At 43.3% G+C, this 17,094-nt stretch overlaps 1 protein-coding gene across 2 annotated transcripts in view; it reads right to left on the bottom strand.

Moving 5' to 3' along the window:
• SPOCK3 (SPARC (osteonectin), cwcv and kazal like domains proteoglycan 3) overlaps nt 1-17,094 on the bottom strand; it is a 291,286-nt gene that overhangs the window by 50,604 nt on the left and 223,588 nt on the right. For both annotated transcript variants that reach the window (XM_066573557.1, XM_066573558.1), the window contains exon 5: nt 12,497-12,623. In XM_066573557.1, the coding sequence (XP_066429654.1) occupies nt 12,497-12,623 (127 nt within the window). The remainder of the gene's footprint in view (nt 1-12,496; nt 12,624-17,094) is intronic.

Genomic DNA, 17,094 nt, shown 5'->3' with positions numbered 1-17,094 from the left:
GCGCAGCGGCAGCCCCCCCCGGCGCAGCCCGGCGCAGCGGCAGCCCCCCCGGCCTAGCGACAGCCCCCCCGGCGCAGCCCGGCGCAGCGGCAGCCCCCCCCGGCGCAGCCCGGCGCAGCGGCAGCCCCCCCCCCGACCCATCACTTACCTGGGAGGCTTCTCGGGGCTGCTGGGCTGGGCTGGGCTGGTCTTCTCCGCTGGGCAGCTCCAGTTTCTGCACCTTCCTCTAACAGAGGAAGGTACAGAATGGCCGCTTCAGCGCGCTCCCGAGCAGTGACAGCTCGTCTGCGCATGCGCAGAAGAGCTGTAGCGGGGAGCACACTGAAGCGGCTCGTGCTGAATGGAGAAGACCGGACTGCGCAAGCGCGTCTAAAAAAGCAAGCTGCCAGCGAATTTAGACGGAACCATGGAGACGAGGACGCTAGCAACGGAGCAGGTAAGTGGAATAACTTCTGTATGGCTCATATTTAATGCACAATGTACATTACAAAGTGCATTAATATGGCCATACGGAAGTGTATAACCCCACTTGGTTTCGCGAGACCACCCCTTTAAGGAAAAAAGAGAAAAAAATCATGAAATTCTGAATGCATAAAATCAAGACCATTATTTAAAAGTAAAACGTTTGCAAGTAAATAATTCTTGGTATATTTGTTCGCTTTTTTTAAAAGATGTACAGTATTTTTATGCAATGTAAAAAGCCACATACATGCTGCACATTGCTAAATTACCCCCCTAGGTTTTCTCCAGCACTAGTTATGTGATATCAGTTTACAAGTTGTGACATGTCAACCATGCAAAATGTGATCTTACATAGTAAGTTACTTTCCCAAGATTAGAATGTTACATGGGGGCTATTGAATAAGATGTACACAAATCTGGAGCTTACATCCTGGGGTTGGAGAACTGGAGAAGGTATGTTTATTTGGTCAGCATTGTCAACAGAGGAACTGGAGAAAAGGAGTAAGGTCACTACTACAGCGCTCACCAAGGGCAGAACATGTGGAAAAAGGCACAGAGCATTTTTCACAATGTAAGGCCCCCAGAAGTAAAGCATCTACAGAACAAGGTGCTTTTTATGCTGCTGTCTTTGTAAAAAAAAAGATAACTCCACAACAGATCCTAACAGACCCTTCTGTCAAGCTGAAACTGTTTTCATTTAGATTTACAACAATACATTTCTGATCTGTACCTGTTCCTTCATCAGATGTAACATAATGTTGTACAAGGAATGTAGGTGTATTTACAATTCAAAGACTGAGGAAACTTCTTAGCCCTATGTCAGTTACACAATTCACATGTAAAAGTTTCTTAGGAAGAAAATAAGAGTCTATCTATCTATCTATCTATCTATCTATCTATCTATCTATCTATCTATCTATCTATCTATCTATCTATCTATCTCATATCTATCTACCTAATATCGATCTATCTCATATCTATCTATCTATCTATCTATCTATCTATCTATCTATCTATCTATCTATCTATCTATTTATATCTATCTATCTATCTATCTATCTATCTATCTATCTATTGGTATCTATCTATTTATCTATTGGTATCTATCTATCTATTCTATCTATCCATTTTTCTATCTACCTATCGGTATCTACCTATCTGTATCTTCAAGTAAGGTTGTGATAAATACAGTGGCTTAGTGGGCTTATACAATTTGATCTAAATGTAATAAAGAATCTCATGTAGAGATGAGCGAGCATACTCGTCCGAGCTTGATGCTCGTTCGAGTATTAGGGTGCTCGAGATGCTCGTTACTCGAGACGAGCACCACGCGGTACTCGTCTCGATTAAACGAGCACTGACCATTGAATTCAATGGAGCCGGCAATACAGCCGGCTCCATTGAAAGCAATGGGCTGCCGGCGATCTCAGGATGAATTTTCGGGAAGAGCTTAAAAATATAAGCCCTTACCTGAAAATCATCCTAAAATGTGTAAAAATTAAAAAATAAAAAAATGTCAGCATAAAGATCGTTCTCCTCTGCCACAGCTGTAACAGCTGTGGCAGAGAAGAATGATGTTAGCCCATTGAATTCAATGGAGCCGGCAATACAGCCGGCTCCATTGAAAGCAATGGGCTGCCGGCGAGCGCGGGATGAATTTTCGGGAAGGGCTTAAAAATATAAGCCCTTACCTGAAAATCATCCTAAAATGTGTAAAAAAAATAAATAAATGTATACTCACCTTTCCTCTGCAGCCGGAGTTCAGCCGCGTCTGGCCGTAAGTTCTCCTGAACTGCTCTCTGTAGTATTCAGCAGGTGGGGATTTAAGATCCCCGCCTGCTGAATGAGCTGCCTCTGATTGGTCACAGCCTCACCAATCAGAGGCAGCTCTCACTCACACCCATTCATGAATGGGTGTGAGTGAGAGCTGCCCCTGATTCGTCCCTGCGCTGAAAAAAAATTATTCTTACACATTTCTGGATGAATTGCAGGGAAGGGCTTATATATTTAAGCCCTTCCCAAAATTTCATCCCGCGATCGCCCGCAGCGCATTGCTTTCAATGGAGCCGGCTGTATTGCCGGCTCCATTGAATTCAATGGGCTAACATCGTTCTTCTCTGCCACAGCTGTTACAGCTGTGGCAGAGGAGAACGATCTTTATGCTGACAGTGCAGGGGGGGGGCGCCCACTCTTTCCGCTATTGTGGCTTAATAGTGGGACCTGTGAACTTGAGATGCAGCCCAACATGTAGCCCCTCGCCTGCCCTATCCGTTTCTGTGTCGTTCCCATCACTTTCGTGAATTTCCCAGATTTTCACAAATGAAAACCTTAGCGAGCATCGGTGATATACAAAAATGCTCGAGTTGCCCATTGACTTTAATGGGGTTCGTTACTCGAAACAAACCCTCGAGCATCGCGGGAAGTTCGACTCGAGTAACGAGCACTCGAGCATTTTGGTGCTCGCTCATCTCTAATCTCATGTTTATAAATATGGCCGAAAAGCACTAGATCAATGTATAATATGTGGATGTGCAATCTATGTCTTTTTTTTCTACATTGTTGGTGTTTTTGCATTGGGACCAGCACAACAACCCATTTGTCGCAGGTGTTTTTAATTAGCAAGATAGACTGCATAAGGGTGTTTTCAAATAAAGGTGAATTGCTAAAGATTTTGTCATAGATTTTAGTGGAGATCTGCTGCTGATTTCACCTCTTACATTTGAATTCATTTGAAAGAGTGAAATCTGCTGCAAATCTACGCCAAAATCCACAGCAAATTAGCAGAGTGTGAAAACACCCTAAGGCCCAATGTTCATGGGCAAATTTGATTTGCGGAATCCGCAGATGTGCTGCAAATTTGTGGGAAAGCAGGAATTTGAAAAAAAAAGTGTACAGCGCATGTCCGATAGTGACCCGTGAGGACCATGCACAGTACAGTGAACCCGGAAGTGAAGAGATCCACGCGGACGCTGCTGACAGGGAAATTCAAGTATGCAGGGCTCAATGGTTGTGAGCAGGGCTGGATTTCGTGTGGGAAATCCGACCCGCCCGTGGACATGAGGCCTAATGGTGCGTATGTACTTGGTACTCAGACTGTTTCAGCGAGTATATGATCAGGTAATCTCTAAAAGCCTGTTCACATGTTTCAGCGCTGCATGGCAGCTGCTTTTGCTGTGATGTGGAATCTGTAGGGTTGTGTAGCCCATAGCTGAGGGCTTAGTCTGGCAGCAGTGGTATTGTTGGGCAACTGGGTTGTAAGCTGCATTGTGGTGGTGGGAGTTGCCATACAGTGCCACACCCAGTAACACACCACTGAAAAGAGGTTGCCATGTAGTGGCTGGTGGGCTTATACAATTTGGTCAAAATGTAACAAAGAACCTCGTGTTTATAAATATTGCTGAGACGCACTACATCAATGTATAATATGTGGATCTGCAATGCAATGTTCATATGATTACAGTCTTTCCATAACAAGAGTGATGGAAGTAGATAAAACCTTGAAATTACGATTGATGAATTTGTAAAAAGTATGGTGGATTAATTTTCTGTTTGTTGGCATAGTTTGTTTTACTGGTGATTTAGTCCTGCTGGAATAACAAAACCAAGAGGATTGAAATATGTCTTAAACATTGCAACTTCCCCACCAACTTTCATAATTATCCTTTTGGCATATCCCATCTAGTAGTTTAGATTGGTATTGCATGGTAAGAAGTGTGTTTTTCTGTTGTGTATTTGCAATAAAATGTTGTTATCACTATTCCATGGGAGTATGTAGTGATAACACTGAAATATTGGAGTTTGCAGGCTTGTTGAAGTGATGAGATTGAAGGTCCATATAAGAAAAATTGAGATTGTGAATAAACTGATTTCAATTTGACGGGACATGAAGGGGGCATATTTGTGCTTCCCCTTCTGAAGTAAGTAGAATTGTTCCATTGTGACTTTCCATTATCGTCAATGTAGAATGTCCACTCCTTAGTGTTTTCTTTTAGATTAGTGTATGGTGTCGCTTTTGGGGCAACTGGAAGGATTGAAGTGACCGCTATACATGTCAGCATGTTGATGAGTTAATGAATAAAGATGAGCGAGTATACTCGCTAAAGGCAATTGCTCGAGCGAGCATTGCCTTTAGCGAGTACCTGCCGGCTCGAGACTGAAGGTTCGGGTGCCGGCGCGGGGGAGCGGTGAGTAGCGGCTGTCAGCAGGAGGGAGCTGGGGGGAGAGAGAGAGAGAGATCTCCCCTCCGTTCCTCCCCGCAGCTCCCTGCCCGCCGCCGGCACCCGAACCTTCAGTCTCGAGCGGGCAGGTACTTGCTAAAGGCAATGCTCGCTCGAGCAATTGCCTTTAGCGAGTATACTCGCTCATCTCTATTAATGAATACCACTCACACAGTGTGAATGACTATTACCAATATTAGTAACTTTAACATCAGAATAGATTTTTTGTGCTCCTGATTTTTGGTTTTCTTTTCTATATTTTTTGTAGATTTTGACATTCCATCAAAATACTTTTACAAAAGCTAATAAATATACCTAGAATAATTTACCTGAAATTTGAGTGAATTTATTATGTGATTTACAATAATTTGCAAACACATATCCATAGATGCAGCTTTAGAGCCCATGAAAGCATTTAAATGCAAGATTCACAGTTACAAAGCAAAGTCAATATTCTTGTAATGCCATCTGTTTGCTGGAGTCTTTCAGACTGTTGCTAAAATCTAGCCTTCAGAAAAATCAGTCCTACTTTCGTTCTTGCGTGAGAGGTGAGAAGAAAACTTTCTTTTAGGCAACTGTTATAAATAAAAGCATTGAATGTTTTCTAAATAAGAATAACAGCACAGCTGTAGGATCACAGCGTATCAAAAACAGCCATATGGAATGCCCATCTCACAGCCGTCAATGTGTTCACATTCTACTGCACATACAAATAGAAAAGCTTTAGTTCCAAAACAGTGTGGGCAAAGCAGTTTAGGAAGATTTGTTTTGTTCTTCGGCTTTATTTGTACTCTGAACATTTTATTTTGCTGTAATCCAGGTACAATGTTGTATTAGTATCGGATTATGGAGCTTTTTGAACATTGAGAAGGTGAACATATATTTACATTTATAATTATCTGTACTATGTATTGATGTTTTTGTGTAGTAATGAGCAGCTGTTCACAAGATTCTCCTCTTTATAGTCATGGCGCTGAATTCTTTATTATGTCCATTTTCAGTTCACTGTGTTATACTCTATTTCTGTGCTATAGTAAGAATTACTGCACATCCTAAAAACCACATTTTGTAAGTTATTTTTAAAAATAGAATAAAAAGCGTTCTCCAGTGCTTTCCGTATTCGCAGCTCTAGATTCGAACCCAAACCCAACTTACATTCTGTATGGGACCTTTTTTTTCACTCATGACTTCAGATTAAAGGGGTTGTCTCGAGGAAGCAGTGAAATTTTTTTTTTGCCCAGTCCCCCTAATTAAGCAAATATTACTAAGCCCCCCTGTAAATGACTTTTCTAGCTGGTTTGTACTTACAGTTCCAGCGTTCCAGCAACTTATAAAAAGTTTCCCCAAGATGGCCGCCGGCTCTTTTCCCGTCGCTTGCTGCAGCCCGACGTGCGCGCTCCCGAGACGCTACCAGCTGTGTCTCCCTGACAACCAGACGCCCCGCAGCTGCCGACCGGACCCCGGGATTGAACGCGGCCGAACAGTCACCCACCGCCAGGCAGCAGGTAACCGGCGCTAGCCCCCGGCTTCCCCGCGCTAGCCCCCGGCTCCCCAGCGGTAGGCCCTGGGGCCCAGCGGTAGGCTCCGGGGCCCAGCGGTAGGCCCCGGGGCCCAGCGATAGGCTCCGGGGCCCAGCGGTAGGCTCCGGGGCCCAGCGGTAGGCTCCGGGGCCCAGCAGTAGGCTCCGGGGCCACAGCGGCAGTCAGTCACCCCCGTCAGTCCGTCACCCATCACTTACCTGGGCGGCTGGGCTGGGCTGCTGGGCTGGGCTTCTCGGCTGGGCTGCTGGGCTGGGCTTCTCGGCTGGGCGGCTCCAGTTTCTGCACCTTCCTCTAACAGAGGATGGTAGCAGAATGGCCGCTCCAGCGCGCTCCCGAGAAGATACAGCTCGTCTGCGCATGCGCAGAAGAGCTGTAGCGGCGAGCACACTGAAGCGGCTCGTGCTCAGAGCAGAAGACCGGACTGCGCAAGCGCGTCTAAAAAAGCAAGCCGCCAGCGAATTTAGACGGAACCATGGAGACGAGGACGCTAGCAACGGAGCAGGTAAGTGAATAACTTCTGTATGGCTCATAATTAATGCACGATGTATATTACAAAGTGCATTAATATGGCCATACAGAAGTGTATACCCCCACTTGATTTCGCGAGACAACCCCTTTAACGACATCCACATCTCTCTCTCTTTGCCAGTCTATCCAAAAATTGTTACATTTTTCAAGTGCAACCTTAAACCCCTTCTCTACAAACAAGCATAAAAAGTGCCATAACCAACACTTGTTTACCACTCTGGCTGTCTAACAGGAAGCCCATTGATGCCCATCCTACATAGAGTTTACACTGCACCTATCTTCTGTATTTATCTTCAAAGACTTTGGACTGTAAGCTTATTTGTATTTGGCAGTCTACTAATGCTATTGCTGAAATATGTAGGAAATTCCCTGACCTGCAGTCACCTTCAGCATACATCGACCTTTCATATAAACTCCAAACTACACAAATGTTTGTTCAGGCGGTGGCAGTAGTAAATTTGAAAGAACTCTAGATAAAACCCCAAATTCTTTATTAGGTGCTTCATGTAACCAAAGAATGTTGCTAGCAGTCCCCAGGTACAAAGTAACATAGTATGTTAGGCTGAAAAAAATATATATGTTTATCTAGTTCAGCCTATTACAGAAGCTTTCCTATGTGTTTCAAACATTTCAGTTTGAACATTTGTGTTTGGAAGTTTCTGTACTTGAGGTCTACTAACAACATTATTTGGTTTTATGACGTACGTAAGTAAAAAATAAATAATATTTTTGGACACATAACATACATTTAATTAGGCCCTGTTACGATCGTGTGGGCAAACTAGGCATGGGGCCCACACGATTGTGACCAAGAGAGGACTGGATGAGTTCACGGGTTTTCAGGCAAACTGACCCTGTGCTATCGGGAGGATGGCATGGCCCTACCTAAGCGGGGACATTGCCCCAATAAGGGCAGCCCAGCGGTCTTTGGATCTGGGCTCTTGCTGATCCTAGGAGACACACACCAGAAGAGGATGCATTCACATGCCTCATGACAGGGACTGAACAACAGGACACACAGAGCCAGAATACGCAGCATACAGAAGCCACAATGCAAACACTAATAACAGATGATAAGCTGAATATAAATGCGAGGTGTTAGTTCGTACATTGGCCAATGAACTTAAGCTGCAAGCCCCGGCAAGGCCCCTCATATCTTGCAGTCCCTACACTAGCCAGGAGTCCAGCAGAACCGAACAGAATTCACACAGAACGCTGGAACAGGACAGGACACAGATAGCAGGTCACACAGCAAGCTAACACAAAACTGACAGTAAATAAACGAACAAATGGACATGAACCAGCAAGACACAGATCACACAGCCAACTTCAACAGACAAGGATTCATGACGGCTCACTCTGAACACCAGACAGAGACTGACCAGGAGCTGGGTTTATATGTGAACACAGACCTAGGAGATTGGCTAGCAGGAAGTACCACACCCAGCCAGCTCAATCAACTAACCCTGTGAGGTCTGTGCTGCTAGGAATCTTAAAACTACAGATCCCAGCAGCACACGTAACAGTCCCTCTGTAGGTGGACAAAAGACTAACTGGGGCATTTAAAATGAGTTTGGGCCCTGACTACAGCATGACTTGTAATGTCCTGATGGCAGCCTTGTTATGTTATTGTGAAACCAATATATGAAGATATTTTCTATATTCCCTATAAATACTTATTTTTCTTCTTCTATAATGCACGTAATCCCAAACATATTCAGCGAGGCTGAACTCAAGGTTCTGGGACTTCCACCATCCAAAACACAGCTGCTTCCCTGTTTGACAAGTCCAACTTCATCTTCAAGTTTACTTGTGGTTGTTATCATGATTTCAAATTAGTTTTTTTATAATAAATGATTATCCAGAGGATTTTACATCCAGTTTTAAAATATATTTGTATTTATGAACACTGATGAAGTCTTCATTTACTGTATTGTAAATTCTACCTGCAAATATTGGTAAACTGATGAAGCAGAATTTAACATGAAATTTAAAGTGTTATGGTAATTTTCTGTGTCACAGAACTTGCTCTGATCCTACACCATGTGTCAATGATAGTTGTAGACATGATTCAAAGAGCCTTTCATGTTTCGATAATATACATGCTGCCTTCTGTCATTGCCAAAAATCTCAGAATTCGATTAAAGGGGTTGTCCCGCGCCAAAACGGGTTTTTTTTTTTTCAACCCCCCCCCCCGGTCGGCGCGAGACAACCCCGATGCAGGGAGGTAAAGAAAGCTTACCGGAGCGCTTACCTTAATCCCCGCGCTCCGGTGACTTCAATACTTACTGCTGAAGATGGCCGCCGGGATCCTCTGTCTCCGTGGACCGCAGCTCTTCTGTGCGGTCCATTGCCGATTCCAGCCTCCTGATTGGCTGGAATCGGCACGTGACGGGGCGGAGCTACACGGAGCTACACGGAGCCCCATAGAGAACAGGAGAAGACCTGGACTGCGCAAGCGCGGCTAATTTGGCCATCGGAGGCCGAAAATTAGTCGGCACCATGGAGACGAGGACGCTAGCAACGGAGCAGGTAAGTATAAAACTTTTTATAACTTCTGTATGGCTCATAATTAATGCACAATGTACATTACAAAGTGCATTATTATGGCCATACAGAAGTGTATAGACCCACTTGCTGCCGCGGGACAACCCCTTTAATCAGTTCATAAAACATCAATCCAAATACCAGATGTCCAGGTTTACCAATTTTGTACAAAATGTCATATTTTTGTCTATTGCCCTGTATCAATCACAACTTCTTTACTGCAAAACATGCTTTTAGTTCTTTATAGTTGGGCTGTTTTCTCATAAGAACAGATGAAGTCTGGCGAAAGAATGGACTTGTTTAGCACTGAATCATTATATAAGTTAGAGTCTGAACCATATTTTTCAGTTTGATCTTTTTCTAGTTGTGCTGGTTGTGCTCAGATTACCTAAAAGTCTATCATTAGTCAGTATGTAGATAGGTAGCAGAAAAGTCATGTGTTTTAAAAGAACTAGGCAGGCATAGTAGCTCCATTGAACATTTAAAAGCAGCCATATTGACAAAGATACACAAATTAATTTCATCATCAGAAAGTACATTATTAACAGATCTAACAGTGCAAAATATATTTATTCTGTAAAGTAAAAAATTATTGGTTTAGCTATGTTAAAATCCCATTTTATAAAATGTTTTGCAGTATAATAAAACAATGCGCTATGTGTGCTAAACAAGGGACTACAGTTAGTGCTGTATAGACTACTGAGGCCTTAGTCACACGGGCGTTTTTTCCTGCGATTTGCGGATCGCATGACGGATGCGCATCCGCTAATCGCGTGACCGGGGCCGAAAAATCGACCGAAAATACTGCTCCTAGCCGCGTTTCAATAGAAACGGGCCGGAGCTGTCCAGCGCATTGAATTCAATGGAGCCGGCAATACAGCTGGCTCCATTGAAAGCAATGCACTGCGGGCGATCGCAGTATGAATTTTCGGGAAGGGCTTAAATATATAAGCCCTTCCCTGAAATTCATCCAGAAATGTGTAAAAACAAAAAAAAAATATATACTCACCTTGTCCCGGCAGACGTAGTTCAGCCGCGGCCGGCGGCATTTCTCCCGAACTGCTCAGAGAATGAGCTGCCTCTGATTGGTCACAGCCTGACCAATCAGAGGCAGCTCTCACTCACACCCATGCATGAATTCATGAATGGGTGTGAGTGAGAGCTGCCTCTGATTGGTCAGGCTGGGACCAAGCAGAGGCAGCTCATTCAGCAGGCGGGGATTTTAAATCCCCGGCTGCTGAATACTACTCTGAGCAGTTCAGGAGAACTGCCGCCGGCTGCGGCTGAACTCCGTCTGCCGGGACAAGGTGAGTATATATATTTTTTTTATTTTTACACATTTCTGGATGAATTGCAGGAAAGGGCTTATATATTTAAGCCCTTCCCGCCAATTCATCCTGCGCACGCCGGCAGCCCATTGTTTTCAAAGGAGATGGCTGTATTGCCGGCTCCATTGAATTCAATGGGCAAACATCATTCTTCTCTGCCACAGCTGTTACAGCTGTGGCAGAGGAGAATGATTTGTCAACTATATGTTCTCAATGGGGTCGGCGCTGCTGCCGCCGGCCCCATTGAGCGCATATAGAGAAGAGAACAGGAATCGCAGATCGCAGATAGGTGCGATCTGCGATTTCTGTTCTGTAATTTATCGGACGAGCGCATAAAAAGTGCTCATGTGTCCGATACCATTGCAAAGCAATGGTTTTATAAAATCGACGGACGCATGCGCATGCGCAAATCGCGCGAAAGAACGCCCGTCTGACTAAGCCCTTACAGTGTATTTACATAAAAATATCAGGAGCAACACAGAGTGATAATCCAAAGAGTTACAACTAGAGATGAGCGAGCATACTCGCTAAGGCAAACTACTCGAGCGAGTAGTGCCTTATGCGAGTACCTGCCCGCTCGTCTCTAAAGATTCGGTGTCAGCGGGGGGCGGGGAGCGGCGGGGGAGAGCGGGGAGGAATGGGGGGGTGATCTCTCTCTCACTCTCTCCCCCCTGCTCACCCCTGCTCACTCCCGCAACTCACCGCTCTCCCCCGCAGGCACCCGAATCTTTAGAGACGAGCAGGCAGGTACTCGCATAAGGCACTACTCGCTCGAGTAGTTTCCCTTAGCGAGTATGCTCACTCATCTCTAGTTACAACACAATTGAAGGTCTCTGCATCTATATACAGTGAATGGGTCAAAATTTAGTATATCTCTTTAAAGGCCAATTTAAGGGTGGACTCATCTGTAAAATATTGAGTGTAAGCAAAGATTTTTATGTGGTTTATCCTGATTTTAAGTACTTCCCCAGTCATTACTATCGGAACATAAACCATGATATTGTTGGATTAGTAGTTAGGATTTCTTGCTGATTTTCAGAATAGTATTCAGTGCTAATTGTCTATCATTTGACCTGCTGAAAAACAGTTAATACATTTCATGAAATCCCTCATCGCACATGCAGCACATTCCAATAAAAATAATAATCTTTATTTGTATAGCGCCCACTTATTCCGCAGCGCTTAACTGCTGCAGAGACTCATTTAAAAATGCGAAAAACTATTGACAGCTCAAAGTGACAACTGAACATATCATACAGTAATGATGACAAATACTCTTTATCTCAAAAAATAAATCATATTGCGATGTATCTTCTGTAAATTCTGCTTCGTACTTAGTGTTTATACACAACATATAGCCAAAAGCCATAAACTAAGCATTTTCGAAAGGCTTCTCAGTGGTTTGTCCTGTGAAGCTTTTCAAATAAGAACTCGAAACATTTAGCTGGAGGTTCAACTAACTGGAAAAAATCCCTATTTTTGAGGCAGCAAGTCTTACAGAAGCCATCCTCTAAACCTACTGTTCTTTCAACAGTTCAGGATGCATAGTCAGTTAAATTTCTAAAAGGCAATTCTGGAGTAAAGAGTATTTTCTATGATAAGTATCAGACCATTTGCGATCGAATAGCCACTATACAATCATATGTCCCCAAAAGAATTAAGCAAACCTCCACAATATTCCTCCATGGTCCTAATTTATTATCCAGTTTCATTGGAGAATGGCTTCTCATACTGTACTGTATATTGAGACCTTAAAACATTTACCTTCTGTTTGAACTGAAGTATGTAATACTTAGGTAAACTAGGCATGATCATGGGAAGTATTCTCAAATACTAAGCGTGGAATTAAAATGTATTGTAATTGATGTCTTACCTTAGATAAATATGAATGCCCATCAGATCCACACACAGGATTTGTATAAGCTGCTGGACATTGTTTGCAACTGGAAGAAAGGGGGACACCTCTCCAGTACTTGTAGCTTAATCCAGCTTCTTTCATACTGTAATAAAATAACCTTCATTACTATCGTCAATATACATAAGTATTTGAACATTATTTTACTACAATTCAATTAACATTTAGATTAAATAACACCCATACAAGCAATATCCAGTAAGGAAGGAAAGGAATCTGCAAAAGGAACACAACATTTGGTAAGACCAATGCTAACAAAATTGTATATCCCTAACTAATAACATTTTAAAACCAAGATATTTTGGGATTCAGGACCGAACAAAATTTTAATATTTTTCATCAAACTCCTAAATTTTTGTTTTTGCTTAGTAGTTTAGAACTCTATAAGGCCTTAGTCACACGGGCGTTTTTTCACGCGATTTGCGGATCGCATGACGGATGCGCATCCGCAAATCGCGTGACCGATGCGCGCAAGTCGCCCGAAAATCTGCTCCTAGCCGTGTTTCATTAGAAACGGGCCGGAGCTGTCCAGCGCATTGCATTCAATGGAGACGGCAATAGAGCCGGCTCCATTTAAAGCAATGCGCTGCGGGCGAGCCCGGGATGAATTGTCGGGAAGGGCTTAAATATATAAGCCCTTCCCTGCAATTCATCCTAAAATGTGTAAAAATAAAAAATATATATATACTCACCTTCTCCCGGCAGCCGGAGCTCCGCGTGGCCGTCCTGCAGTGGGTGTGAAGGGGGTGTGAGTCAGACCTGCCCCCTGATTGGCTCAGCACTGAGCCAATCAGAGGCATGTCTCACTCACACCCATTCATGAATTCATGAATGGATGTGAGTCAGACCTGCCCCTGATTGGCTCAGCGCTGAGAGGCAGCAGTCACTCACCCATTCATGAATTCATGAATGGGTGTGTGAGTGAAACCTGCCTCTGATTGGTCAGGGCTGTGACCAATCAGAGGCAGATTATTCAGCAGGCGGGGATTTTAAAGCCCCGCTGGCTGAATAGTGCCGAGAAGCAGTTCAGGAGAACTGACAGCGGCCGCGACTGGACTCCGGCTGCAGCGGAAAGGTGAGTATACAATTTTTTTTATTTTAACACATTTTAGGATGAATTGCTGGGAAGGGCTTATATATTTAAGCCCTTCCCGACAATTCACCCCGCGCACGCTGGCAGCCCATTGATTTCAATGGAGCGGCTGTATTGCCGGCTCCATTGAATTCAATGGGCAAACACCGTTCTTCTCTGTCACAGCTGTTACAGCTGTGGCAGAGAAGAATGATTTGTCTTCTATACGTTCTCAGTGGGGTCGGCGCTGCTGCCGCCGGCCCCATTGAGCGCATATAGAGGAGAGAACAGGAATCGCAGATCGCAGATAGGTGCGATCTGCGATTTCTGTTCTATAATTTATCGGACGAGCGCATAAAAAGCGCTCATGTGTCCGATACCATTGCAAAGCAATGGTTTTATAAAATCGCTGGACGCAAATCGCGGCTAAAAACGCCCGTCTGACTAAGGCCTAAGGGTGTGTTGCTTGCAGGAACAGTTATAATTTCCATATGCACCACTCACAATGGAGCTGTAATACGGCCGTGTGCTGGAGGCCTTATTATGAAGGTTACTAAAGCATAACTAACACAGCAGTTAACAAAAAACAAGTAGGGGGAAGTCAGAGAAGCATCTTTTTGCATGCACCTATCCCCGGCAAGAGAAGAAACTACAGGAGACAAGATGCGACGGAGCCCCGACAGCGGCGGAGAGGTGATGTTTTAGGGTTTTTTTTACAGCAGCTAGGGATGATTTTCAGGGAAAGGCTTATATTTCAAGCCCTTACCCGAAAATGACTGCAGGAGTTTCCTGCATCCCATTGCTTCCAATGGGGCCAGTGGCAGTAGTGCTGGCCCCATTGAAAGCAATGGGCATGAAGCTACATTCACGCGGATTTTGAACACACTTGGAGTGCTTTTTTTTGTGCACATAGGTGCACAAAAAGCAACGCTCATCTGACTGAACTCTCAAGATGTAAAGTTGATCAAGCAACATATGGCCAATAAAATATTTGGTATCCTATCAAAAGCAAATCCACATACAGTAAGATTAAAGTATTTTTGGAAAACAAGTTGATAATGCAGATTTTTTGAATGCAATATTAACTTGAATACCGAATGAAATCTAGAATTTAGGAATGGCAATATTTTTACCTTAAAATACTACAGTTGGCTAAGAAACACATCTGAGATTCCTAAATGTCTAATTTTCAATAAACAATGTCGTCTAATTAAAAACTGTACAGCTTTCAAGTAATTCAATTAAAACAGCCTTGTTAAAATCCATGCAAGAAAAGTAAAGCAAAATCCACAGTAGAGCAGAAACTGAGTAAGTAAACATGATGAACCCGTAATTGAAATAATATGAAACAAACTGCACACTATACACAATTACACACAACAGTATCACCAGCAACTACAGACAGCCACACATTTTCCCATAGCATAGATATACCATAGTACCATATCATACACCATAACAACATGGTCAGATAGCTTGCTTTCTCTATGGTCCATGGCAATCTGATCATATAGGAAACCCCTATGTTGATACTACTAGGGTTTCTATGTGATATTAAAGGGTAGGTACTAGAGATGAGCGAGCATACTCGCTAAGGGCAAATACTCAAGCGAGTATTGCCTTTTGCGAGTACCTGCCCGCTCGCCTCAAAAGATTCGGGTGCCAGCAGGGGTTGGGGAGCGGCGGGGGAGAGGGGGAGGAACGGGGGGGAGATCTCTCTTTTTCTCTCTCCCCCCCGCTCCCCACTACTCACTCCCGCAACTCACTCCTCACCAGCACCCGAATCTTTTGAGACGAGCAGGTACTCGTAAAAGGCAATACTCGCTTGAGTATCTGCCCTTAGCGAGTACGCTCGCTCATCTCTAGTAGGTACCCACTGATATACCCCTGTCAGTAAAGGGTGGTCTGATCATTTGGGCATTAGGGCTGTCCTCAAGGACCCAGAAGCAGAAGAGTTCCACAGGTCTTGAGTTAAATGCATTGAGGGGGTAGGTGAAAAGTCTGCAAAAAACAGGAGCTACATGAAATAATTGCTGTCCAAAGGCATTGGGTGAACTAGCTCAAATGAGTTGGTTGGTTAAGAGCCCATAACCAATATAGCCAGGGAAAAGTGGGCCCTGAATTCTGACAGCAGTGTCAAAAGAAATTATATAAAAGAGTGCTAGACTGCTTTAATTCTAGTTAAGCAGGCAATAAAACAAGCACATGAAGAAAAATGTACATCCAGGTGTCAAGAAATGAATAATTTTTCACAGTTCACTGACGCTGTATGTGGACACTGTATTCCACTATCATAAGCCACTAAGAGAGAACTACCTGGAAAAACTTATAAACTTGGAACATTATTAAATGTATCATTTTTCTACATAGTTCTCTTTATAGTCTTTCAAGGAAATAAAGAATTACTTTCTGTAATAACTTCCTGGTGAAGGGTCTGAACGTCCATTTATAAGGAAGATGTATTGAAAAGCTGTATCAAATCCATACAGATTTGGCTATAGGTACTGAAAATGCAGTTTAATCTGTTCATTTAAATTCATATATCCAATTTATGTTTTAGAGAATAATTTGATATTCCCTGATTTTTCATAAAATGCTCAATGTTTTTGTGTTCATAAAGACATAGTTGTTTTCTGAGTCATGGAGACTTGCTTCTAGCAAGTATACTCCTGTGCATTATTGTGCGTTATTGAATTGCTTGATCCACAACATTGATTAAACTGTCATTTATGGGAAGACATTATTTTTCTTACTGTGAAGATAAATTAGCAAATGCCTGTGTTTTTTCGGCAAAATAACATTGACAGTTTATAATGAGCTATAATTACAAATCACTCTAGAGATTATAAAACACATTTAAAACACTTATATTCCTTCACTCTTATATGCTGTGTTACTAATTTGTGTTTCAAAACAATAATGAATAATCTGTCCTACTTTTTCAAATGTGTCAACTCCTCTGGATTTACAGGGAGTCACCCTATTTTTTGCCTTCTAGTAACCCAGTGATATATAGTTTTCACCTTGTTGCCAGAAGGGAGGTTAACCCTTTCCAATCCACTGTCTGACATCTTCCAACATTCTGATTGAAGCCTGTGCAGCTCCAATGTCGGAAGACGTCCGACATTGGAGCTGCATTGGAGCTGCAGGGTATTCTTACTGTATATTACTGGCCGCTCTGTTGTCAGGGGCCTTTCCGGCATGTCGCATACTGCAGTACTGGCTCTAACCAGCAGATGGTAGCATTGTAAAATGGCAGAAAGAGAAAGCCCCCTAGGAAACCCTGCAGTAGGGAATGCAAATTCAATGGTTAGCCATACAGCTAGAGGTATAACCAGTAGAAAGATGAAGTTTTTGATCTCACTGTATAATTAGACCTCATCTGGAATATTATGTTCATCTCTCAAAATATAGAGATAAAATAGAATGAGTTCACGGACAAGCTGCACAAAATGCTGATATATTTTAAACAGGACCTGTTATG

Source organism: Eleutherodactylus coqui, chromosome 7, assembly GCF_035609145.1.
Source record: "Eleutherodactylus coqui strain aEleCoq1 chromosome 7, aEleCoq1.hap1, whole genome shotgun sequence".
NCBI lineage: Eukaryota > Metazoa > Chordata > Amphibia > Anura > Eleutherodactylidae > Eleutherodactylus > Eleutherodactylus coqui.
The sequence above is the reverse complement of the archived record's forward strand: the minus strand, read 5'-3'. Positions and strand labels throughout refer to the sequence as shown.